Below are 25,204 nucleotides of genomic sequence, written 5' to 3'. Positions count from 1 at the left end.
GCAAGGCCCCAAAAATATTTGGGGACCTAAATCAAGGAACTAAATCTGTTTTGTAGGCATACTCCTCCGGTGGATCAAGTTGGGTGCTTGACAGCGGATGTACAAATCATATGACCGGAGAAAGGAGTATGTTCTCATCATATTCCCCAACTACAGATTCGAATGAGAATATTATTTTTGGTGATAACTCAAAGGGGGATGTGATTGGTCTTGGTAAAGTTGCTATTACACGTGAGCATTCAATTTCTGATGTTTTACATGTTGATTCGTTGAGTTACAATTTGTTGTCGGTTTCACAACTTTGTGAGAAAGGCTTCAATTGTCTCTTTACGGATAAGGGTGTGGAAGTCTTTAGTAGGGAGGATTCCTCTATTGTCTTCACAGGTCACCTCAAGAACAAGCTCTACTTAGTTGATTTCAACAAAAGTGAGCCTACGCTTGAGACCTGTTTAGTGGCAAAATCTAGCATGGGTTGGTTATGGCATCGCCGACTAGCTCATGTTGGGATGAGGAACTTGGCCAAACTACAAAAGGACAACCACATTCTTGGACTAACCAATATTGACTTTGACAAAGATAGGATTTGTAGCGCTTGCCAAGCCGGAAAGCAAGTAGGCGTACCTCACCCACCAAAGAGCATCATGACCACCACTCAACCTTTGGAGTTGATTCATATGGATCTCTTTGGACCGGTTGCCTACCTTAGCATCGGGGGTAACAAATACGGATTAGTTATTGTTGATGATTATTCCCGTTTCACTTGGGTATTCTTTGTCTTTGATAAGTGCCAGGTACAGGACAAGGTAAAGACATTTGTAAGAAGGGCACAAAAGGAATTCGGTCTCCCTATCAAGAAAGTGAGAAGCGACAATGGGACCGAATTTAGAAATACCCAAGTTGAAGAATTTCTTGATGATGAGGGCATCAAGCATGAGTTTTCAACCCCATATACCCCTCAACAAAATGGTGTAGTAGAGAGAAAGAATAGGACACTCATTGATATGGCAAGGACGATGCTTAATGAGTACAAGACGTCGGACATCTTTTGGTGTGAAGCCATCAACACCGCTTGTCATGCCATCAACCGCCTCTACTTACACAAGAAACTTAAGAAGACTTCATATGAACTTCTCACTGGTAACAAACCAAAGGTATCATACTTTAGGGTGTTTGGGTGCAAATGTTTCATTCTAAACAAAAGGCCCCGAACCTCTAAATTTGCACCTAAAGTTGATGAAGGCATTCTTCTTGGTTATGGATCAAATGAGCATGCCTATCGTGTCTTCAACAAAACCTTGGGTAGAGTTGAAGTCACAATAGATGTGACATTTGATGAATCTAATGGCTCTCAAGTAGAGCAAGTTGATTCAAGTGTTGTAGGAAAGGAGGATCCACCATGTGAGGCAATCAAGCAATTGGCCATCGGTGATATTAGGCCACAAGAAGTTCAGGCCACAGATGAGGAGGATCCACAAGTTGTTGCTGCACAAGATTCCGCTGACGTACTCGATGACCAAGTGCAGCACACTCCTGCTGGAAATCAGCAGAGCGGCAGTGCCGCACTTAGGAGCGGCAGTGCTGCTCCCTCTGCCTCGGCAACAGCTTCACCAACTTCTGCACCACCAATTCAGGGGGTCAATCTTGATCCCATATTTGAAGTAGAAGAAGCTGAAGGTGAAGAAGAAGAAGAAGAAGAAGAAGAAGAAGAAGATGTTGAGCATCCTAAACTACGCCAAATCATTCAACGGGATCACCCTATTGACAACATCATTGGAAGCATCCGAAGGGGAGTAACAACAAGATCACATTTGGCAAGTTTCTGCCAACACTACTCTTTTGTGTCACCCAAGGAACCAACCAAGATTGAAGATGCTCTAAAGGATCCAGATTGGGTTTTGGCAATGCAAGAAGAGCTCAACAACTTTGAGAGAAATCAAGTGTGGAGCTTGGTGGAAAGACCCAAGACCAACATCATCGGCACCAAGTGGGTTTTCCGCAACAAGCAAGATGAGAATGGCGTGGTGACAAGGAACAAGGCAAGATTGGTAGCTCAAGGCTTCACTCAAGTTGAGGGCTTGGACTTTGACGAAACATATGCACCGGTGGCAAGGCTTGAAGCAATCCGGATACTCTTAGCCTTTGCTGCTCATCATGACTTCAAGTTATACCAAATGGATGTCAAAAGTGCATTTCTCAATGGTCCAATTCAAGAATTGGTATATGTGAGGCAGCCACCAGGATTTGAAGATCCCAAGTTCCCCGACCACGTCTTCAAGCTCCATAAGGCGCTCTATGGGCTTAAGCAAGCTCCAAGAGCATGGTATGAATGCCTTAAGGATTTCTTACTCAAACAAGGCTTTGAAATAGGCAAAGCCGATCCTACACTCTTTACACATAAAGTTGGCAATGATTTATTTGTGTGCCAAATATATGTCGATGACATAATATTTGGTAGTACTAATCATGTGTATGTTGAAGAGTTTAGTAGGACCATGACAAAGAGATTTGAGATGTCTATGATGGGTGAACTCAAGTTCTTCCTTGGATTTCAAATCAAGCAATTGAAGGAAGGGACATTCGTATGCCAAACCAAGTACACCCAAGATATGTTAAAGAAATTTGACATGGTGAATGCAAAGCCAATCAAAACTCCCATGCCAAGCAATGGACATCTTGATCTTGATGAAGAAGGAGCACCCGTGGAGACCAAGGTATATCGTTCCATGATAGGCTCTTTACTTTATCTTTGTGCATCTAGGCCCGACATTATGCTTAGTGTGTGCATGTGTGCTAGATTTCAAGCTAACCCGAAAGAGTGCCATTTAACGGCTGTTAAGAGAATCTTGAGATATTTAGTGCACACTCCTAACCTTGGCTTGTGGTATCCCAAGGGCTCTAAGTTCAATCTACTTGGGTATTCGGATTCCGATTACGCCGGTTGCAAAGTAGATAGAAAAAGCACTTCGGGGACTTGTCAATTCCTTGGACGGTCCCTAGTGTCTTGGAGCTCTAAGAAGCAAAATTGTGTAGCCCTTTCCACTGCCGAGGCCGAGTATGTTGCAGCCGGTGCATGCTGTGCTCAACTACTTTGGATGAAGCAAACCTTAAAAGATTTCGGATGTCAATACTCAAAAATCCCACTCTTGTGTGACAATGAAAGTGCTATCAAACTTGCAAACAATCCTGTAGCACACTCTCGCACCAAACACATTGACATCCGTCATCACTTCTTGAGAGACCACGAACTTAAAGGAGATATCGAAATTCGCCATGTGAGCACCGAAAAACAACTAGCCGATATCTTCACTAAACCTCTTGATGAGTCAAGGTTTTGTGCTTTGCGCAGTGAGCTAAATATACTTGATTCTCGTAACGTGGTTTGAACTCCTGCACACCTTTTGAGTGATCAACTAGCATGTGTAGGAAAAGAATTTTAAAATAAAACATCATATTGGGTTTCAAAACTAATTGCAAAACTAGCTCCAAAGTTTCTGACCATAGCTTGTATTGATTATTTGTTTCTGGTCATGAAACTTGGAAAATATAGGTCCATATCTAAGATAGGAAGAGTCACCTAGATGGTAGCTAAAACTGGTCACACTGGGCAGGTGCGGCAGTGCCGCACTTACGGTTTTCTATTAAAAATTTACCCGTGACTTATTCTCTCTGTGGGGGCCCGTTTTTATTCTTTCCTATCTACTCTGGCCCTGCAGTAACTCTTCCTCTCTCTCTCTTTTCTCCCCGTCGCCCGTGACCGTGCGCTCTCTCTCCCTCTCGCGCGCACACGGGGTGACGGCCGCCGCGCGCCCTGTCACAGCAGTGCTGCGCCGCCTCTGGGTGTCCTCCTGCTCGACAGCACCCAAGGGCTAGGGTTCCTGGCCGGACCCCTTCTCTCCTTTCCTCTCCATTCCACGCGGGTAGTCAAGGTAAAACCCTAACCAAATCTGTTTGTGTCCGATCTGTGCAATGTGATGTTCCTGCTCTCGGATTTCTGTTTCTAGATGCAATGTGGGGTATTTAGAATTGATTTTGATGGTTTAAATTGAATCAATTTGGTGTTCCATGATTTGGAAGAAAAAGGGGGAGGGCGGCAGTGCTGCCCAAGGCAGAACATCAATGTTCTGTGTTGATTCAAACAGCAATATATCCCTCTTTCATCCACATCATTGATAACCAAATAGATTGGATTTACTCTCTACAAAGTCAAGTCTTTATTTCCCATGTTTATTCTCTCAAATTCATGAGCAAATATCATAATTTTTTAGACTGTGATTCAGAGATTTTGATAAAGAAAAGATGGAGCACGGTGATGATCAGAGAGGCAAGAGAAAGCCGATTAGGAAGCAGCTTGCTCGCAGAGGCAGGGGGAGGGGATCCAGCAGCAGTGCAGCCCCTCGAGAGTCAGTTGACAGAGAGACTCACAGGCAGGACATGCATCAGGAGGAGTTGCAGCAGCAGATTGGGTACACCATCCCTACTGAAGGTGATCAAGGCACTCCTCTTCACCTTGCAAATGCTAACATTGGATACATGGTCTTAAGAACAGAAGAATTTAACCTCACAGCTCCAAAGAATGCAGCAAATCACCGTTTTGAAAGCTATTACAGAAAATTCAAGGAAGTGGCAGATGCTAGAGAGATCAATACTTACACAAATCCAAAGAGTCTAGTTGTTGACCATAGATTTTGGGATGGGTTCCATTCCAACTTCTATGCTTCTGTCATCTTCGACTGTAAGAAGAGTAAGATTTGCAAGATGCACTATATTGACTGGGCAGCTATGAGAGATAAAAATGAGCCCGAGTTCAATGCTGCAATTGACACTTGTGAGAAATATGAGTTGACTAACATCATGGGTTTCAGGTATAATTGGAATGTGGAAATCCTTGCTCAGTTTCATTCCACATACTTTTGGAACAGAGATTCAGATGAGATCCACTGGATGACTGATGGTAGACATTACCGTGTTAGCTTTATCACTTTGTGTCAGATTCTTAGTTTTGGGCAGATGCACAGAACTTACTCCAGGATTCACCAGGATAATCCTTTCAGGGTCAGTGACATTAGCCATTGTTGGAGAGACCCCAACCAGGCAGATGGCAAGAGAAGTGGTCTGAAAAGCTACTATTATGTCATGAACAACCTTCTGAGGAACACCATTGATCCTAAGGATGGAGCAGCTTCAGATATTTGTGGCTTTGTGAGAAACTTGCTTGCTCGTTTTCCTGATGGTGAGAAATTCAATGTTGGTAGGTTCATTTGGGTGCAGCTAGCTTATGCTATGGATGATGCTAGGAGGAGTCTGCCCTATGCTCCCTATCTTATGTTCATGATTGAGAGGGTCTCTGGTTATATTTTTCCTAAGGATGGTTTCCACACCGTCTATAATATTGAGAAGACCCAGTCTTATGCAGTAGCCACAGAGACAGTTGGTGGCACCTCCAGGGGTCGTGAGGACATTCCCGAGAGTTCTCACTCTAGGTCTCGCTCTAGGAGCAGTGGCAGAGGGCTGAGTAGCACTGTTAAGGCTTGGATGAGAGCTATCTTTGGACATTGCTCTTATACTTCTCAGACAGCCTATGACACAAGGATGGAGCTCAGAGAGTCACTCAAAAGGACCAGAGAGCGTGCTGGGCTTGCACCATTTCCACCTGCTCCTGTCCCACCTCAGTTTGAGTTGCCTGATCTTTCTGGGACAGAGCAGAGCAGTGACTCAGGACAGCATTCAAGTGATGATGATGATGAGTGATTCCTCTATCTTCTCTTCTCTTTTTGGTACTTGATGCCAAAGGGGGAGAAAATTAGAGGGGTCAAACTTTTCTTTTGATGCCGTGTCCCTGCTGCAGCTGTGTTTCATGTCAGATCCGATGAGAGCAGATGTTAGGTTGTGAGTTTGAGAGGCGATCAAAACTCTATTTGTGTAATATTACTACCTATATGACTCTATTTGTATCGGATAAGGACATGCATGTGTTTGTGTGCTGCAGCGTACTTCATATTTATGCTAGAGATATTATCTCTCATATATGTCTTGCTGAGAAATCTTTCTTGTTGATCTGACTGATGCATATGAGTGCGGCAGTGCTGCACCTGTGTGCGGCAGTGCTGCACCTGTGTGCAGCAGTGCTGCACCCCATTGCAACAGGCAGATCCTATTATGCTCTGAACTGTCACATGCATCACGTATTGTTATTTTGACACAGTGTTCAGCACCCCACAGCAGGCATGGATGTAGGGGGAGCCCCCAAATCACATCTAAATATATGAACTTTGACCTTTATGTCAAAATTGGAATTCAAATCCAACTCATATATTTAGGGGGAGGCTCCTACATCCATTTCTCGAAAAAGTCTCAGTTTTAGTTTATATTTTTGTAAGCTCTAATTGGGTTGTCATCAATCACCAAAAAGGGGGAGATTGTAAGTGCAATCAAGCTCTTTGTGGGTTTTGGTGTTGATGACCACCTAATTAGGGAACTAATGAGATTCATCGAGATGACATGCAGGTAATTTAAAAAGAGGATGATGTACAGGTTGGAGGATCCCCCAAATCTATTTGATGGCTATCTTGACTCATGAAGGCTTAATTTATTTTATATTTTGAATATTGAGTTTAAGGAAAGCCGTACTATAAAGAGGGATCCAAGAACAACTGTCCAACTGTTGAACCAAATGCTCAAATCCTGAAAACCACATCCTCGTACTCAACCAAAACAGCCAGCAAAATTTCATATCCAGCAGAGTTGTTTTGATGGGTGCGGCAGTGCCGCGCCTTGGTGCGGCAGTGCTGCACTTAATGTACCGCTGGGACCAGAGGGGTATAAATTCCCCAACGGTTACAGACCTCAATACAGGGCTTCCCAACGTTCATATTCGCAGAAGACAGAACCAGAGCTCTTCTCTCTCTCCTCCATTGCTCCCAACTCTCCCCTCAAGCGGATCTCCACATCCCACCACCAAATCTTGAGGGAAAAGGCAGCAAACTTCGATTGGAGAGCAGATCTACTGTTTCCCCCACTCAAAAGAGCATTTGGTTCACGTTTGGCCGGCGGATCTAGGGTCTGTTACTCTTGGAGTTCACTCCTAGCCGGCTAGTGGTCGCCCTCGAGCTTGCCCCTTCGTGTGGCAGCCTTGGGAGGTCTGTAACATTCTCTTGCAGCTAGTAAAATCACCCCTCATCTCAAGAGTTCACCCTCTTGACTTGAGAACGAGGAAGGGCCGACCTTTGTGGTGAAGCCCAAGCCTTTTGTGGCAGCCTCAACAACGTGGACTTAGGCCAGCCTTTGTGGCGACGCCGAACCACGGGATAAATCCTTGTCTTGCGTGCTGATTTACTTTATTGGTTAGTTTCGTTCTTGTTCAAGGTTTGAGGCCGATCTATTTATCTACTGCTGTGTTCCCTGTTCTAGTTCCATATATGTGTTGCTGACACCTGCAGGAAGCCTAGGAATTAACTCGATCTACTTTTGTTTCAGCAGTTTTGAATTCTGTAATTTGTGTTCTGTCTGAGCACGGCAGTGCCACACTCGACACGGCAGTGCCGCACTCTCCTCTAACAAGAATTTGGAGTTGAGTTTTTGCAGGCCTATTCACCCCCCCCCTCTAGGCCTCTTTACTGGTCCAGTGATCCTACAGAAGGCCTTAGCTTGTTACTCTTGGTGATTGGCATCACCTAGGCGATCTTGGTGATCGAGGTGATTCTCGCGGAGCTTGCCAAGGATTGTGGAAGCCCGGAGAAGAAGATTGTACGTGGCTTGATCTCCACCACACCGGGATGGTGAATGGAGACTCTTAGTGAGCGGCCTCGTCTTGGTGACTTGGGAGGTGACAATACTCTTTGTGAGTGTCACAACGTGGATTAGGGGTGTGTGCCAACACATCGATACCACGGGAAAAAATCCGGTTGTCCCTTGTCCATTTTACTTATTCAAGCATTATCTTTCTTGCAATATTTTCATGTGCTTGATTTAGGGATCATCACTTTGCTCTACCTTGCTAGGCTTTACCTCTTTTTATCTTTCCTAGCTTGCGTAGATTGTTTAGTTACCCGGTTGGTAAATTGATGCCTTTCTAGCTTTGCATAGGTTAAGGTTGCTTTACCTTGTTTTAGAAATTGAAAAAGACCCAATTCACCCCCTCTTGGTCCATCGATCCTTTCAGTAGATCTCATACACTACTAAAAAAGAATTTTAAAGGCGGGTAAAAATGTATTTATAGTGGTGGAATCGGTACATGTCCATGCTTTCTTCTCGCAGCTAGAAATAGTTGTTTGCAAGGGCGGATAACGTATCCGTCCTAGAAATTAATTTGTAGGGGTGGGTTAGCCCCTATAAATACAAAAATTTAGAAAAAAATTGAAAACAACAAAAGAAAAGGAAAAAAATATCCTAGTCAATCAGCCACCATCCATAAGCCCCTCTTCTTTTACCAAATATGCATACTTGTGTTAAACAGGGTTTGAACCGCTTACCTAAAGTCTCGCGCATACCCTCCTCTCCATCGTACTACATAATGACTCGTGACTTTATGAGGTATGCCATTCTTTTGTATTATTTCTAAAATTGATTTCCACTGGCGTGTTACGCCACCACACGCCCTGAAAATATTTTTCTATTCTATTCTGAAAAATTATTTAAATCTTTAAATATAGAAAAATAATTTTTTAAAAAGTGAAACTTCTACATTATGGTTATTGTGAACTATGTTACAGAGAAAAAAAATATGCCAAACATATTTCAATGTATATAAAAGTTAAGATTGTGGAAATCTAAAAGTATAACTTGAGTTGTATGAGTTGTACGAGATACTACATTAGTCGTAACCATGGGTAGGGCACAACTATTAAATAATATTATGATCCTAAACGGTCTTAAATTAATAATGTATAAACTATAAAATTTCAGATCTTACCACCATAACTTTGATATAGAGCTACTCGACATCTGTCGCATGATGGGAAAGGGGTCCACCCAGCCCTGGACAAAATTAAGGATAAACGGGCTAAAGGCCCTCCTAGGCCATTAGTAGTAATAGGCCAAACTGAGACGCCTTCTAGAGGATTTGAGACCGTGGGAGGCCAAGTGCCTCTCCAGGATGGGGCAGTTCCTTCGTGGAGAAGGGATCGCCTGACGGCGCATTTAATGCGCCCGCCTTGCTACAACTAGGTGAGGCACGTGGGCGGCGCGTCTTCCCCATAAAACAACATGACTACGGGAGAGTGCGTGCTCTCAAATGGCGCGGCGACCGGGACAGAGGAAACCTCCCATCCCGGGTCACGTCACGTCATTTGGCGAAGGATGGTGGGGTGGCCCCCACCACTCAAACCTCCCGTCACATCAGATAGATATGGAGAGATGCGCCTGCGGCCCTGGGCAACACACAGGAAAGCCCCCGGACGATGAACGGAGCCCGGAAGAAACCTCGGAGCATTCTGGGGTCCCTCAAGGAGGACCTCGGGTGACGACACTCCTAACCCACGGCACAAGACCCTGCATGGCGGGCGGACGCCATTTGCAGGCCGGCACGCCTCATCAGGCGCCACATTCACACTTAAGGCGGTAAGCCTTTATCCGGGACCCACAGGGAAGGCTGTAAATAGAATAGACGATGTGTAAAAGGGGAGGGGACTCAACTGAATACAAGTATGCTCCACACAGAACGTAGGGTGTTACGCTCACAACGGTCCGAACCTGTCTAAATCCTTTTATCTTCTGATCGTCACACGGCCGGAATCCTACTGCGTGTTACATTCCTGGCCGAATCTGTAAACGAGATTTCCCACGAATCTCTACTTGCGGTACTCACCCACCGTCAACAACCGAGGTTGTTTGAAAAAAATTCAAAACTTCTATATTTTAAAATTAGAAAATTTATAATATGTTTTTGACTATTAAATAATCTCAAATGAAAAAATTATCAACTACAAAATTTTTAGATCTCGTCAAACTCTACAATTTTGATATAAAATTTGACTTCATCAGATATTATATGAAAAAATTATGAATTTATATGCTGGACCATATGTAGGGCCGGGTCATACCATCACCCGCTCTTGAAAATTAATTTTAGAAGCGGATGATCCCATCACCCGTACAATGCATTCCAGAGGCGGGTGACACCATCACCTACCCTGCAAATTATGCCCTTGCAAGTGATGGCGTCACCCGTCCTTAAAAATATTTTTTAATTGCTAGAGTAATCCCGGCTCTGTTTGTAGTAACGGGTTAACTTTTGGATCATTCTAAAAAACAGGATACTACTGCAAAATTATTTTTTATAGTGATAAACGGTTCATAACAGACGTGACAGTTTGACGAGCTCCATGCCATTGTCGCAATGGCGGGAAATGGTGCAGAAGAACAACCACTTCCCTAGCTTGTCTGAGATATTGGGATGTATCTTCTAAATAAATCTGATCAAAGATCGTGTTGGATTGAAAAAACCAAACTTATTTATTCCTGAACTGAATTCTATTTGAGGGAGGAGTCGAGTCAGATTTTGAATTAAATATTGCCGAACTGCAGTGGGTTTTCAGCCTAGTCGGTCCGGTGTAGTGGTCGGGTTTTTTTCTTTCGAATGGGTCGAGACAGGTTAGCCGGGTTAGGCCATCCTCGATCAATCCTCGTTTTCGGTGTCCTTAGGAACCCCAAAATATTTATTAGGGGTCCTTATACACATTTTCGAGGATAGAGAATAGAGACAGAGGATAGGTAGTTTGTTGGAGTGGATCGGGGACGGGGCGGTCCGCAAAAATCGACGGGAATACGGGACGGCGCCATCCCACTCACGCGCGCGTCACTCGCGGGTTTCCTCTCCTCTCTAGTCGTTCCGACTCGGCTCCTCCCCCCCCCCCTTCCACCTGGCGGGCGGCGGCGGCGCATCTGTTGGACGGCTGGTGTGACGCCGATCGCCGGTGAGGTAGCGGCGGCGGACGGCCTCCCTCTACTCCGTCTAGGAAGCAGGCGCCCTCATCTCCCTCCCGCACGCATCGGAGGGGAGCCCCGCGCCCTCCTATCTAGTCCGAGGGGAGCCCCAAGCCCTCCTGTACGCATCGGAGGGGAGCCCAGGGACGCCGCCGCGCGCCTTAGTCTCTCGTCGGCTGCTTCTCGTCTCCGTTTCCTCCCTCCTCATCGGCTGCCGGATCACCGGTTCCTTTGCCCAAGGTAAGCAAACCCTAGAACTGCGGATTCGTTTTTTTTTTGTCAATTTCTTCACACTAGATGCGAAAGAGTAGCCATTATGATGCGATTTGTATTTAAGCCATGTTATAGTTTGGTCAGTAAAACCCTAGGCTCCGAAGATTTGTGCGTAAGCCATATTAATTTTGTCAGTAAACCGAAGGCTCCAAAAAAATGCGCTTAAGCCATGTAGGAGTACAATGCTGAAGGTGTTGCAAGATGTTGTCATAACATTGCGGTAGGTGTAGCATGAGCATGAAAACGGGACAGGAAAATTCCCATCCTGACTGGCACTGTTTCCTGCTTTTCCTGACCGATTCCCATTTTAGTCAGGAAGATCCGAAACTGATCAGAATTCGGTGACCGAGATGCAGGAACAGAAACGGAATTGGTTTTGAGCTTTTCCTGACCGTTTCTTCGGTTCCCGTTTTGACACGTGAATTCCCAGTTTTGTTTGTTTCCTTTCTGTTTTTCCTTGGCCGCCCAAACACAGGAAGGCACCTTGGCTTTGACTTACCTGTCTCAGAGCCTGGCCTTCTAATATAGACCGCCAGCCCCTCCCATCTCACCTAACTGCGCGAGGTGGGATAAAATGTGCCGCCAACAGCTGCTAGCTGCTGTTGCAGTGCTGCCTGCCGTGATGAATTAAGAATGGGCCGCATGTGCATGGGGGCCTGCTTGGGGGTTAGGTAGACCATCTGTCTGGTCTGTGCGATAGTAAAGGGGCAGGCCCTGCACGTCAACAACCAATCAGAGGAGGCCATAACTAAAACATGCGCTTTCTTATATCTCTTTTTCCTTTTCTGGCTGGGACTATATAATACTATGAAAACTTATATATTGGCTTTTGAGAGGTAATAGGAAGGGTTGGGAGCGACTGTTATATATCATTTGCATCTGGATTTTCATTGAACTGTCATTTGCATCCATTATTTTTAGTTGAGCGTTGGAGGTTATGATTATATGCTCCTGATTTTTGTTATCTGTTCCCGACCGATATCGACATGTTTCTGTCTGAATTATTTTGTTTCCGACATCCTGTATATCCGATTTCGCTTTTCCGACCGAGCATTCCCGATTTCTTGTTTCCAAATAAAATGACGAAAATGAAAGTGGTTAGGGACATTTCCCGACCGCTTTCATCCCACAAGGTTTTCTATTTGCGACTTGTTGTTGAGCATGGCATGGCGACATATTCATTTTTTGTTTAATACTCATGATCGTACGCGAAAGGTCACTGTGACATCATCGGCCTTAAATCCTGGATCCATCGCTGGCATGCAGGGTGGGATGCGTATGTCTTATGCAGCTGCTGCAAAATCTTGATTGTGCTGGTCTTGCGTTTGAGGTGGTGGAGTGAGGGTTTGTCTTGTTTTTGGGGGCTGGCGATTGGGTGGTGTCCTAGGGTATCTATCTGTGCACACGCCGTGGAGGAAGTCTGCTAATTGTAGGGATTAGAGATGTTTGTGGTGATGTGGATGTTCCTGTATTGGGTATCAGTGTTTCTTTGCAGGCAAGTGGGCATGACATTGTATTTACATTTTGGCTATTGAGGCGGCCTTTCTGTTGAGATCAACTCTTAATGGCTCTTTGCACTGGAACTGTTTGCATGTAGGAGTACTTCATTTTTTAAAAACATGCATGAGAGTTAAACAAGCCTATGCAAAGCACATGATCTAGTAGTTTGGTGAGGGGAGATGCATGATTTCTCCTTTTCCTTTGAACACTTGAAACAGTCTCAGTGGTGGATGAACCTCATAGTCCGTCTCTTATGTAGGGAGCAGTACTTATATTTTCACATGGTCAATTTAACCTTTTTACATGGCATGTTAGAGATGACCAATTCAGTTTAGCAAGCACTAGTGGGTAACATAAGCTTTAACTTGTAGGTATTGTTCAACTTAAAGATATGAGCAATTGTGCTGCCTTTTGTTGCAATCGGCATATTTGACATCTTTAAAGCAGTGTGTCTCTGTTTGGGGGTGGGGTTTAGCCTCTGTGATCTTCTGGGGCACTTGTGCTTGATGAAATGTAAGGTTATACACTAGGGTAAAGAGAACGGTGAGCACTTAATGTTGATTTTTTTTCATGGCGTACTTGCTTGCTGCCACTGCAACCATGATTTTGTACTTTGTTAGACTGCCACTAGGTTCACTTCACAGTAGAGAGCAAGAGGTATATATGTTCTTTTTGTCCCACCCAAAAAGTGCTTCTGTTAACCACCCACTTCTCCATATGGTTTCACTTTCCTTAAGATGCCATATATATATATTTATATATATATATATATATATCAAGATTTTACAGCAGCTGCATAAGACATATGCATCCCATCCTGCATGGTGCATGCTAGCTGATCTCATGAATTTGAAGTCAATTTCTTAAAAAACTAGGTGAAGGAAATGCCATATTTGCGTTCGTAAATTTCACTGCACTGGTACACACACCTTGAGATAGAACTGATAAACCGCATAGTCTAAATAAGCCACTTCCACTTATGGTTCATATGGGTCTATTATTTCCATCCTTCCGTTTTTTTTTTTGCGTGCGGGGGGTGGGGCTACATTTAGTATTTTAGAAGTTGACGGTGGTATAATTGTTTGATGCTTGTATTTCATATATCTTTTGTTGATTACCTTCTCTTTATCTGTACTGTTACTTTCTGCATCTGCTTTGCTGTTTAGTGCTTACCTATTCCCATAAATTACCATCCTTTTTATTCTCCTCCGTCGTCTCTGGATTCAACCAGCTCCTGCAGAGGAGTTTTATTAAGATCTAGCTACCACGGAGGAGTTTTATTAACGATCTAGATCTCCCCACGAGAGAGCCGGCTCAGGCTCCTCATTCTGGTGTTATTACATATAATAAAGTCGAGTTGCTCCATCACCTGTGGTGGACTATATCATACCATTGAGCATGCTTGCGATTTGTTTTGCTACTAGTTCTCCAGATCCCTATAACAATCTATGTGAATTTGGTTGAATAAACAGATGCTTTTTGTTACTTGCATTATCATAGAGACAAAATACCATGTTTGGTTAGGCTACAAAGTCCTACTATGGATTCTCAATGCAATTGAGTTCCCCGTTTTCTTCTGTTTGAACTAATTTTATTTGATACAAATTATATAAACTTGCTTTTTATGGATCTAAATTTCTTTTGTACAGGAGACCATGGAGAGTACTTCAGATGTACAAATGCAACATTGCCCTGAAGATTCTGAGACTACAATTGAGATCAAAATCAAGACCTTGGATTTTCAGACATACAATTTGCGTGTGAATAAATGTGTATGTTGATAACACATATCTCATAAACTGTTTGTTTGTACAAATACTTTACATAATTACATGCGTGTTATTTGTGGTTGCATACTTTTGGTGAGAAGGCAGGGCTTTCTCCATGCAAGATTTGTTCACAATCATAGTGTTTTCTGAATTACACATAAATGGTTAACTTGGTCACTTTTCCAAGTAACTTTAATAATATCTGTAATATCCTATGTTTAATCATTTTCATGACATGGTGGTCATTTCTGAGGCCATTTCTTATTGTGTCCAAACAGTTCGAAGTGCATTTTAATTCCAATCAGTAAATTTTAGAAATATTTAAATGTACATGTAAGATTCTTAAATAAATGTTGTTACTCATTTGGATATGGTAGGCTATTAGCCTTTGATTTGGATTGTTCCGCAAAATGTCTTAAATTATCACAAAAACTTCTGAGTAAGTTTTAATCAAGGCATCTGCTCATAAATCCAAAACTGTTTTGAAGATTCAACTGTCACCTTGTAGCTAGTTGTTTTTTCTTCGGGTAAGTATCTGGATTGTGGTTATTCGAAGCATTTATAACTCTGATAGTTTTATGTGCGGGTCCTGGATATGTTCGTGCACATGGCCTTTTGTGCGATTGTGTGCAGTAGAGCTACCTCTGAACCTCAGTGAAAAACACAGCAAATGAAATGGAAACCAAAATAGTTGTTGCAGTGATTATGAGTTTTTTACATTAACCCCTGCAACCCTTCGTTTTTGTTTTTTATGCATGCCACATGCTAATCCGTTGTCCCATTTACAGGTGCCGGTTCCTCTGTTGAAGGAAAAAATTGCTACTGTAACAGGAATATTGTCTGAACAGCAACGCTTGATTTGCCGTGGGAGAGTCTTAAAGGATGATGAACTCTTGTCTGCTTATCGTATCCTTTTCTACTTAACCTTTGCATTCTTTATTCTATTTTTTTATATTTGCCTTTTGAGATTTGCTTACTCCATCTACAGAGAATGCCCTATGTATTTGATTGCTAGATGACGTCAAGCACATTAAATACTGTCATACTTCCGAAAATTGCCTGTGTTGGGGTTTAATTTGTTACCACTTTGCACGAAAACCTGTTTATTTTTTTCGCTGTCCAATTTTCTTTCATTCGGTCTTTTTAGTTTCAAATATTCCCTCCAATCCAAATGTAATGTTATAGTATTTTTGCTGAGTAAAGATTCGTAGATTTACCATCAATAAATGTGTAGAAATAGAGAAGAATTATTAGTCAAAAGGGAAAATCTTGCTGAGTGCGTTGATAAGCAATATGGATAACTCGCATCTGTTTTATGTCCCTAATTTCTGCTGTGGGTCCTGTATATTGAGCATAGGATCAATTTTTAGTTACTACGAGGAGTTTAATCATGTCATTTATCCAATACGTTGCTTTTCCCTAATGATATTTTTAGATGTTGAAGATGGTCATACATTGCATCTTGTTGTTAGACAACCAGGCCACTTAGCTCCATCAGGAAATGCAGGAACTGAAGGTTTGTAAAATTATAAGAATTGTAAATTTGTGTGAACTTCTGTTAACCAGATAAAATTTCTAAATTGAATAAAGCATATATTTTTTAATTTGAAGCCTTGAATCTTTCAAGATGTCCAATATTTGTGGAGGTATAATTCCTATTTTACGGTCAACCTGTTGAATTATGTCCTTCCATTGGAGCAATTTAGTGTGTGGCGGCAGCTTTTGCCACAACACATTTTAGTTTTTGTGTTCAACTATTAGTTTCATATATACTCCCAGTACTGCAAAGTACTCGAAGTATTAGTATTGGATCTGTTATCTTCTAGGAACACACACAATTTAACAAATGTGGTTTTTTAAAGTACTGCTTTCAATTTTTTTTATTAATAGGTTCGCTGTTCTAGTCATGCCTATTTATTTACTTCTCCAAGATGTAAAATTTGCACTTCTAAGACCTAATACATGCCCATTAAGTTGATGTAGTAGTATTACCTTGGAATGTTATCTGTAATGTAAGCTAATTTCATCTTTTGTGCTTTAGATCTTCCATATGCATTATGTTTTAGTTTGTGCCATTGACTTAATATTTCAGCTTGTGTTATATAGCAATTAATACACTCTCAGCCACACTCTTCAAGCTAAACTAAATTATTTGCTTTATGAAGGACTTGTCTCTGATGATCCGATCTTTGTTGGGCTCGTTCCAGATAATCCTATAGTGTGCAACATGTCTGGACTGTGTTATTTCTAACATTATGGGCATACTAGCTTTACATTTCCACATTGCATCTTAGAACTATTCCATGTTCCATTCTGGATTCTAATGTCTATGCACTGTAAATTTTTTACAATTTTACAGCTAACCAATCAAATTCTGGCCGTCGTCGTGGTCCCACCATGGCAAGAAGTGTTGTACTTGAGGCTGTTAATGTGGATCCTGGGAGCAGTGAACTCCCAGCTTTTGTTGCGCAGGTGATACTAAAAAATTCCTATGTGCACTGAGACATTCAATCCTACCCTTCTTTAGCTGAAGAAACTATAAGTTTGACATGTGGCTTAATTATGTTCAAATTTGTCATCGTCTTCTGATAGATTCTCCAAAGTGTACTTGGAACAATCAGCGCACAATCTTCGGTAATCCATTGATCTTAAAAGTAATTTAGATTATTTAGACTGTAACTAAAGTAACTTTTTGAAAATAACTTCTCTGACACTAGGGTGTGCCAGCATCTTCTGACACCAGACCTTCAGAGCCTACACAATCTTCCATCCCAAATACTGTAAGAGTTGAATTTGACCAAAACCAACAAGCTCCTCTGCTTTTCCCGTCTGAGCCAGCACATGAGTCATCACAACCAAATGTAAATATTCATTTGATCGGTGTCACATACTCACCTTGATTCCAAGATATCAGGATATATTTAACTCATTTATTCCTTTGTTGGTAGGTCATCCCTGATGCCTTGACAACTATGTCACAGTACATTGAATTTATGAGGGTCTCATTTAGGAGGGAAGGCTTTAATCATGATGGTCTGACTTTGTTCTCCTATGAGCTACATCCATTATGTGGCTTACTTAAGATTCACGTCCATTTCTCTTTTTCTACAGGACAAGCAGAGGGTAATGTGGAAAACAGAACTGCAGGAAGTACTAGTGTTGGTGGTACACAAAATCAGGAAAGCCAGCCTGAATCAGCTTCTACACTTGGGCTTCATACTGCGTCATTGCTAGCTGAAACTATGCACTCTACTAGGCAAATCGTTGTTGAACAGGCTGGTGCAATGCTATCTGTAAGTAACATCTTTCAAACTCTTGCTGGCACCAGTTAGCTAATCTTAATTAGGCTATTTGGTGCATAGTTTAATGTCTTCTGTTTATTGCTATCAGGTTGAGGAATAGTGCATTACTTGATCTGTACTGATAATAAACCTCATCTATGTCTGATAATAAACATATAAAATTCTCAATTCTTGCTATTTTGGTGATGGTAAATGTTCATGGACCCTCGGTTGTCACTCTGTTAAATCCAGTAACCAATAGTAGGATAATGTTGAGAGCTCTACAGTGGCATCTGGTTTCTTAAGAATTCCCTGGTTAATACACACTTTTGTGTACCTTGAAGTAACTTATTGAAATAATACACAGCATCATGGTCGATTAAAAATAGAAGCATATACACTTGATGTCCCCAGTTATTCTTTTTAAATGGTTCTCGTTATCTATTTGGTCAGTTGTATAGTATCAAGGAAACTTTCAGTGTTTGTTAGCATTAATCTTGTTACTAGAGTGTGTCCAGGTCCAGCTAGTGTCAGTTGACTCCTATTTGCTCTAGCTAGATTTCAGCTGATCATATGGCATCAACTGCATTAATTCGGAGGATATCATGGAAAGGTGCGCAGCCTTGTATCTGCTATATATATGTGAGAGAACGACGAGGGCTTGAATGGCCGCATTGACCAAAAGCTTCTTTTGTTGTTTTGTGCTTTTATGTGTGTACACTCAAGAGGGGGTGATTCCTGACAGTGTTGATCATGACTGAACTATAACAGTGCTTTTATTTTGGTAATAAGTTATCTGTTAAGTCAGGATATTGAATGCGGAATCCAAATGTGTTAACTCCTCCTTTAGCATGTATACTGTAGCGCTTCAATAAGAATGAATTATTTGTGATCTTTTCCAAAAAAAGAAATGATTCCAATGCATGGCTCATGTATTTTTTGTTTGAATTTTGTTGCATCTATTTAATTATCTGCTTATAAACTTTTGTCATTTTCAATTAATACTCTTGATACATCAATCCAGCAACTCTCAGCTCAATTGGGAGGTCTTCAGAATGTAACTGATCCTGCAACACGAAGGGACCTTCAAAGTAGTGCATTTCGCTTGGGATCTCTCCTTCAGAACCTTGGTTCTTTGCTTCTGGAACTTGGCCGCACCACAATGCTGCTTCGTATAAATCCTGTATCTGTAGGTTTTCTGTGACAACTATGCCGAACTTATTTCCTCTTGGAAATTGTTTATAATTTTGTATTGATTTATTTTACCTTCTTTCAGTCAGAAGTGGTTGTAAACTCTGGACCAGCTCTTTATATATCTCCTTCAGGACCTAATCCTCTTATGGTTCAAGTAAGTTACTAAACATTTAAATCTAACATTCACTGATAATCCCCTTGTCATGTTTGCCTGTGTGCTAACTTATTTTATTCAGCCTGTTCCATTTTTTCCAGGAAGGTCTGTCCAAATGGGTACATTATTTTCTAGTCTTAGTTCGCAAGGTTCCGTTCTACATCCAAGAGATGTTGATATCCATGTCCGTACAGGTGAGTAATGTTATTATCGTCTGTTCCTCAAATTTTCCTCTTGGTATGACATCATCTTGCAGCAGGCGTCACATTTCTTTAACTGAATTTACATATAAATTAGTCACATCACGTCTAACTTTAAGTATGCTGACCTCTTTCATATGGCTGAACTGCCTTTTTCAAGACTAGTGTCAATCAGGGTCGTGAATTTTGGATTCAATGTCTACAATATTAAATAAATAGAATATTTTCATCTATAGCATTTGAGGTGTACTTTTCATCTATACTGCTAGCCCGTGTCAATGAATTCCATTGACTGGCTTGGTGGTATGGATTAAAAGCACCCCTTAGGTGGTGGTATGGATGAAAATCCCCCAAATAAATAAGTACAAGAAGAGTGGGCCTGGCAATAGATAATTTATATGTTACAATCTGTGGCGGATGGTTGAAAACTTGATAGTGGATCATGGAGGATTTCCATCTGAGATCTTCTCTGCATGCTTTATAAACCAGGACAATTTGGTGTGTTCCCCCTAAAAAAAAGGATAAGTTGGGTTTGTCAGTTGAAATTACTTAGTAGATTGCACAATCAACAGCTATACTAAACTTGATGTATCTTGGTATCTGGTTTTTCTTGAGTGCACATTACTTTGGTTATGGCAGTTATTAAACACATTATTTTTTTATTGTTAGGTGGGTCTGTGCCTGTAGCCAGTACTAACCCAAGTGAGCCGGTTGGTGCACAAGTACAGCAACATGCAAATAGGACAGGAGATGCTTCACATGCAAATATTGGTGAAGCATCTGCAGGGCTTGCGGGTGGCTCTCCTTTTTCTGTGGAGTCTGGAGTTAGACTATTGCCGCTTAGAACAGTGGTTGCCATGCCTGCTGGCATCAGTCGTGCTCCATCAGGGTCTTCTAGTGGAGGTGTTGGTATTATCTATCCACTGATCACCAGAGTTCGACAAAGAGCAAACACTAGTGGTGGTGATGAACGAAATGGTCAATCTCCAAATGAACCTGCTCGTAGTAACACCCATCCTAATCAACAATCATTTCCTCAGTCATCTCAAGCTCATGAAGCAGGTGAGTTTTCCTCGCTTCCATCTTTTTCTACCTTGTTTTAATGTGTTGCATGTCTTCAATAAACCAACTAGGGGGCACAATATGGTTGGACTGGCCCGGGTTGAGCTGATATTGAATCTGATCTGGCAGTGACTTATTTAGCTAGCAGTAATCAGATTAAGCTATGTTTCGGATTTTCTTTTAAAAGAAACTTCGCTTAACTGATGACTTGAGTCAAATTACTGGCAGCCATTGCACAGACAATCTAGCGTGTGACCCTGCCATAGCATGAGATCATGTAACAATCAGCTTTCTCCTAAGTCGGTTAAGGAGTCGCTACAGAATTACAAATGCGAGAAACAGCTGAACAGGAGAGAAACCAGATACAACTAGGGCCCATTTTGGACTTAGGATAGCTATCCATCTGGTTTAAGATTATCCGAGTATTCTAGCGGTGCGCTGAGGCAGTGCCAATCTTTATTATGTTCCATTTTTTCTTTTAAAATTCAAATAACTTGTATACTAAATGTGTTGATTAGTACTTGAGCTTCCTCCTAAGGCAGTTAAGTCCGCTACAGAATTGCAAACGCGCCCAACAGCTGACATGAGAGAATTCAGATACAACTAAGCCCCATTTGGGACTCAGGATAGCTGCCCATCTGATATAATATTATCCACTTACTCAAGCGATGCGCTGAGGCAATGCTATAATCTTCACGATATTCCTTTTTTTCCTTTAAAATTCAAATGACTCCTATGCTAAATTTGTTGATTAGTACTTAAACATTACAAATATATATATTTCCGGACTTTGAATCTGATAAGTTAGTTTTTGATATTATGAAAACTAACATCCAAGTACTCAATCTGATTGCACCCATGCTCTACATGAATATGCATTACCTTTTCTTGGCCGTACTTTGTTTTATAGATGCTTTTCACAATGAATGTTATGGTATTGTTTTACTATTCTTCATTCAGGTGGTTGATATTTTTGCTTCACCTGCTGCTCCGGCAAAAGAAATAAAAGGCGTTGTTGTACTATGCTTTTCTAGATCATCAACTGATTGCCCTTGCATTAACCTATCTAGCTTGAATCAGGTTAGAGGGGTTTAGGATGCGCGAGGCTCTTGTTTTGGCTCTGTGGCTTCATTCAGTGTCAGACTTTCTTGAATTTCTGTTTTCTCTGTTGAAATGGAAATGGGATGATCCTCGTCCTGAAAAAAGATAACAACTGATTTCTTTTACAGGTAATTTGGGATCTCCAACTGATGTCAATGTGGGAAATGGCTCTGAGACCTCACCTGGGCAGCAGAATGGCCTGGTCACTCTCTCTCATATAATGGACATTCTTGGATCAATGCTCCCTGGAGAAAATGTTCGAGGAAATAGCTCGAATCAGCAAGCACCAATGGCTTCCACTGAGCAGGGAGATGGTAGAAATCATGCAACAACACACGTGTCAGGAGCCAGTGAGGAGGCGCTACGCTTTTCTAGCATGGTCAGACAAATTATGCCATTTATCTCCCAAGTTGAAACACAGAATCAAAGTGCCCCACCAGACAGTGGCAGCACACGTTCACAGGCAAGTGCTGCTTCTGCTTTTGCATATTATGTTTTATTATGTTTGATAAAATATTTAATCTCTTAATTGGTTTGTAACATTGGCACTGGATTCAGGCTGCATCTGGGAATGCTAACAGAGCAAGGGATGGCCCAAGTGATGAGCCTAATTCTAAAAGACAAAGGTGGGACGCTGACTTATCATTATAAATCTACTGTAGATGCTTATCTTGGATACATTTTTTTGATCATTGAGCTTTAATGATTTGTAGCTCAAATGGTACCCATATATAGTCTTTGAGCCTTTACATTCTTTAGTGGTGTAGTAGGAAACTCACCTATGCAACATTGGAGTATCGAACAATACTGCAGTTTCAGTTATTGATCCAAGTGGAGCTTTTGACATAATTTGGATAGATGTTTTGCTGCTTCGTGGTCCCTTGAGATCCGTGTTTTGGCTGCTTTCAGTTCCTTAGAACCCCGGCTGCTTTCAGTTCTTTAGAACGCCATAAGACTTGTCAGTTGATATTTACGGACTAATCATTTTCCACTGAATATTTTTGCAGAACCAGCGACTGATTCAAATATGCTTGTGAGCTGAGAATCTTGCCAGTTTCTTGCTTACCACAGCGGGTTGTCAAATCAGGAGTCGAGGCAAATGGTGAAAGTACTGAGACAAATGGATCTAGTAGTATATAGTTGGCATTGAGGACACTAGACGAGGCAACTACGTTATCCTTCTGCGCATCTTATAAGCTGTTATTTTTGAGTGCACAACCATACACCGGCATCCTATCTCCATTATGTAGAAGTTCCTTATAAAAAAAATGTACAAGTTTAATTTTTCCGGGCTGGAATTAGTTATGTGATGATTGATGAATCAAGCCTCTTCTCTGGTTGTTCTTGCCGGAGCATGTGGAGGACTTTTGCAATCAATAATATCGTTATGAGAATGTATAGCTTAAGTTTTCAATGTTTATTGAACGTTGTGTTGTCGTCTGCTATTGCTTACGCACAGAATAGGAAGTTGTTTTGGTCTTGTTCTTAATTCAGCGTAGCGCTGTTGGAATATACAGGGCATGATTGGTTATTTCATGTTTTGCTGCCATTGCTTATGGGCTGTAGCAAGATGTTTAGTCAAATCGCATCTCCTCGAGCAATTGGATTCTTTTGTTAAACCAATAAGGCAAGGGAATTTAACAAGAAATTCTGGGGAGCTTTCTGTCTTATATGTTTATTTTAGCGCTGCCTTGAAATTCACAGGGAATTTGAACATTACTGATCATCCTAAGCTGCAAATTTGCTTTAAAACTTAAGGTTTGTTTGGTGGGGCTCTGGGCCATCCTAAGAATTCTAGGTTTGGCTTCAATGGTTAAACAGCTTTTTGGGTGAAATCGAAATCGTTTAGCAAAATGTTTGGCAAAATAATTTCTCTGTGGTGATGTGCTAATTTTAAGAACACTTTAATACTTGAGGGTGGAGAAACTGGTAAAGCCACGTTTTTTAGCTCCTCTACTCCAGTGTAACCTATTTTGGGGCTTTATGATGACTTTTCAGATGGCCCTTTTATTTTCCTGAAAAAGTACGTTTTTATATTAAGTATTGTAAAAGTGTGACTTTCATCCTTAATCTTCCAATTGGTACAAACCAACCCCTTAACCAACAAAATCAATACACTAATTATCCCCATCTTAACTTAAATGGTTTAGTGCCACTTGACAACGATTTATGCCACGTAAAGCTATGATAAATTTATTTTGGTTCTTCTGCTATTCTATTGTAAAGTGTGTTCAACCATATTATTTCATGTTCTGCAAAGTGATATCAAAACAAACGCGTCATAATATTTTTTTCCTGGTGGCTAGCATGTAAAATTTAAGCTTCATAGAAAATCTTGTACAATAGAGACTGAGCACGATCTATACCACCTAGCACAACCCAAGAAAACTCCCATACTCTCCCCAACGACGTTATTATGGATCGCCGATGACAAGATGACAAGGGTTGTGTAGTGGTAGCAAAGGGGAACATGGCAATTTTTTATAGAAAAATTAATGAAATAGATTTATGCTGGATAGTTATTGACATTGGTTTCATTCATCATGTAACATGGCTAAGTAGTGATTAGTTAAGTGATTACATGGCCTAAACCGTTACCAGATGGCACTAAATTGATATTAAGTTGAGGTGCGATGATTAGTGCACTGGTTTAGTTAGTTAAGAAGCTAATTTGCACCAGTTAAAATATAAAAAATGAATGTCGCACTTTTATGATACTTAAGCCCTACCAAATATGCCCTAAGTTATAACTACTTGCAACATCATTGTTAGCAATTTAAGTTATAACTACTTGCAACATCATTGTTAGCAATTTAACTACCTACGGCAAAAAAATGTACGCTATACACTACAGGAAAACAGCCAACTTCCGACGGCTAAAACAATCTTTCGACGGCCCCGTCGGAAGATATTTAACTTCCGACGGCCAAAGACACAGCCGTTGGAAGTTATTTATCTTCCGACGGCCGCAGACAGAGCCGTCGGAAGTTAAGTAACTTCCGACGGCCTAGGGTGGGCTGTCGGAAGTTAAGGGCCGCCGTTACCCCCGCCGGGCTCGCGTTTTGTCAACTCCGTTTTCTTTTCCCCATTTTTCCCCTGCTAGCTGCGCCGCCAGCCGCGCCGCCGCCCTGCAGCTCAGCCCGCCCACCGTGCCGCCGCCCCTGGTCGCGCCGCCCGGCGCCCTGCCGCCCGGCCCCGCCGCCCCCCGGCCGCGCCACCCGTCCCCGCGCCGCCCGGCGCCCCGCCGCCGCCCGGATCCACCGCTGCCCGGCGCCCCGCCGCCCGGCCGTGCAGCGCCGCCTGTCCCCGCGCCGCTCGGCCCCGCCGCCGCCAGGCCGCGCGCCTCTGCCCCGCCGCCGCCAGGCCGCGCGCGTCTGCCACGTGTCGCCCGTCCCCGTGTCGCCCGGCCCCGCCGCCGCACGGCGCCCTGCTGCCCGGCGCCCCGCCGCCAGGCCGCGCGCCTCTGCCCCGGGCCGCGCCGCCCCTGCCCCCGGCCGCGCTGCCGCCTCGGCCCCCGGGCCGTGCCGCCCCTGCCCCCGTCCGCGCCGCCGCCTCCGCCCCCAGGCTGCGCCGCCCCCCGGCCCCGCCGCCGCCCCCCGGCCGCGTTGCCGCCTCTGCCCCCGGCCGCGCCCCCCGGCGCCGCCGCCCCGGCCTCCCGCCGCCCGGCTGCCCCCCCGCCGCCCGGAGAAATAGAGGAAATCGTGGAACTGAGTCCTATCACATCTACGGAGGTGATGGGCACTTCCGATT

The 25,204-nt window shown here is 42.7% G+C and overlaps 1 protein-coding gene across 2 annotated transcripts; it reads left to right on the top strand.

The window, feature by feature from the left end:
• The first annotated feature begins 10,834 nt into the window (after window positions 1-10,834).
• On the top strand, window positions 10,835-22,571 carry LOC112880414. 2 transcript variants are annotated; one of them, XM_025945026.1, is made up of 16 exons: window positions 10,835-11,160; window positions 14,343-14,465; window positions 15,251-15,368; window positions 15,898-15,978; window positions 16,822-16,934; window positions 17,055-17,096; window positions 17,180-17,323; window positions 17,411-17,495; window positions 17,574-17,755; window positions 18,768-18,932; window positions 19,020-19,091; window positions 19,174-19,285; window positions 19,961-20,353; window positions 21,583-21,917; window positions 22,013-22,080; window positions 22,462-22,571. In XM_025945026.1, the coding sequence occupies exons 2-16, from the start codon at window positions 14,349-14,351 to the stop codon at window positions 22,472-22,474; spliced, it is 2,040 nt and encodes a 679-aa protein (XP_025800811.1). In that variant the 5' UTR covers window positions 10,835-11,160; window positions 14,343-14,348; the 3' UTR covers window positions 22,475-22,571. The 2 variants fall into 2 exon arrangements, with proteins under 2 accessions (XP_025800811.1, XP_025800812.1); XM_025945027.1 differs by lacking the exons at window positions 17,055-17,096; window positions 17,180-17,323.
• Window positions 22,572-25,204: the final 2,633 nt, after the last annotated feature.

Source organism: Panicum hallii, chromosome 2 (genome assembly GCF_002211085.1).
Source record: "Panicum hallii strain FIL2 chromosome 2, PHallii_v3.1, whole genome shotgun sequence".
In the NCBI taxonomy this organism is placed as follows: Eukaryota; Viridiplantae; Streptophyta; class Magnoliopsida; order Poales; family Poaceae; genus Panicum; species Panicum hallii.
The sequence above is the reverse complement of the archived record's forward strand: the minus strand, read 5'-3'. Positions and strand labels throughout refer to the sequence as shown.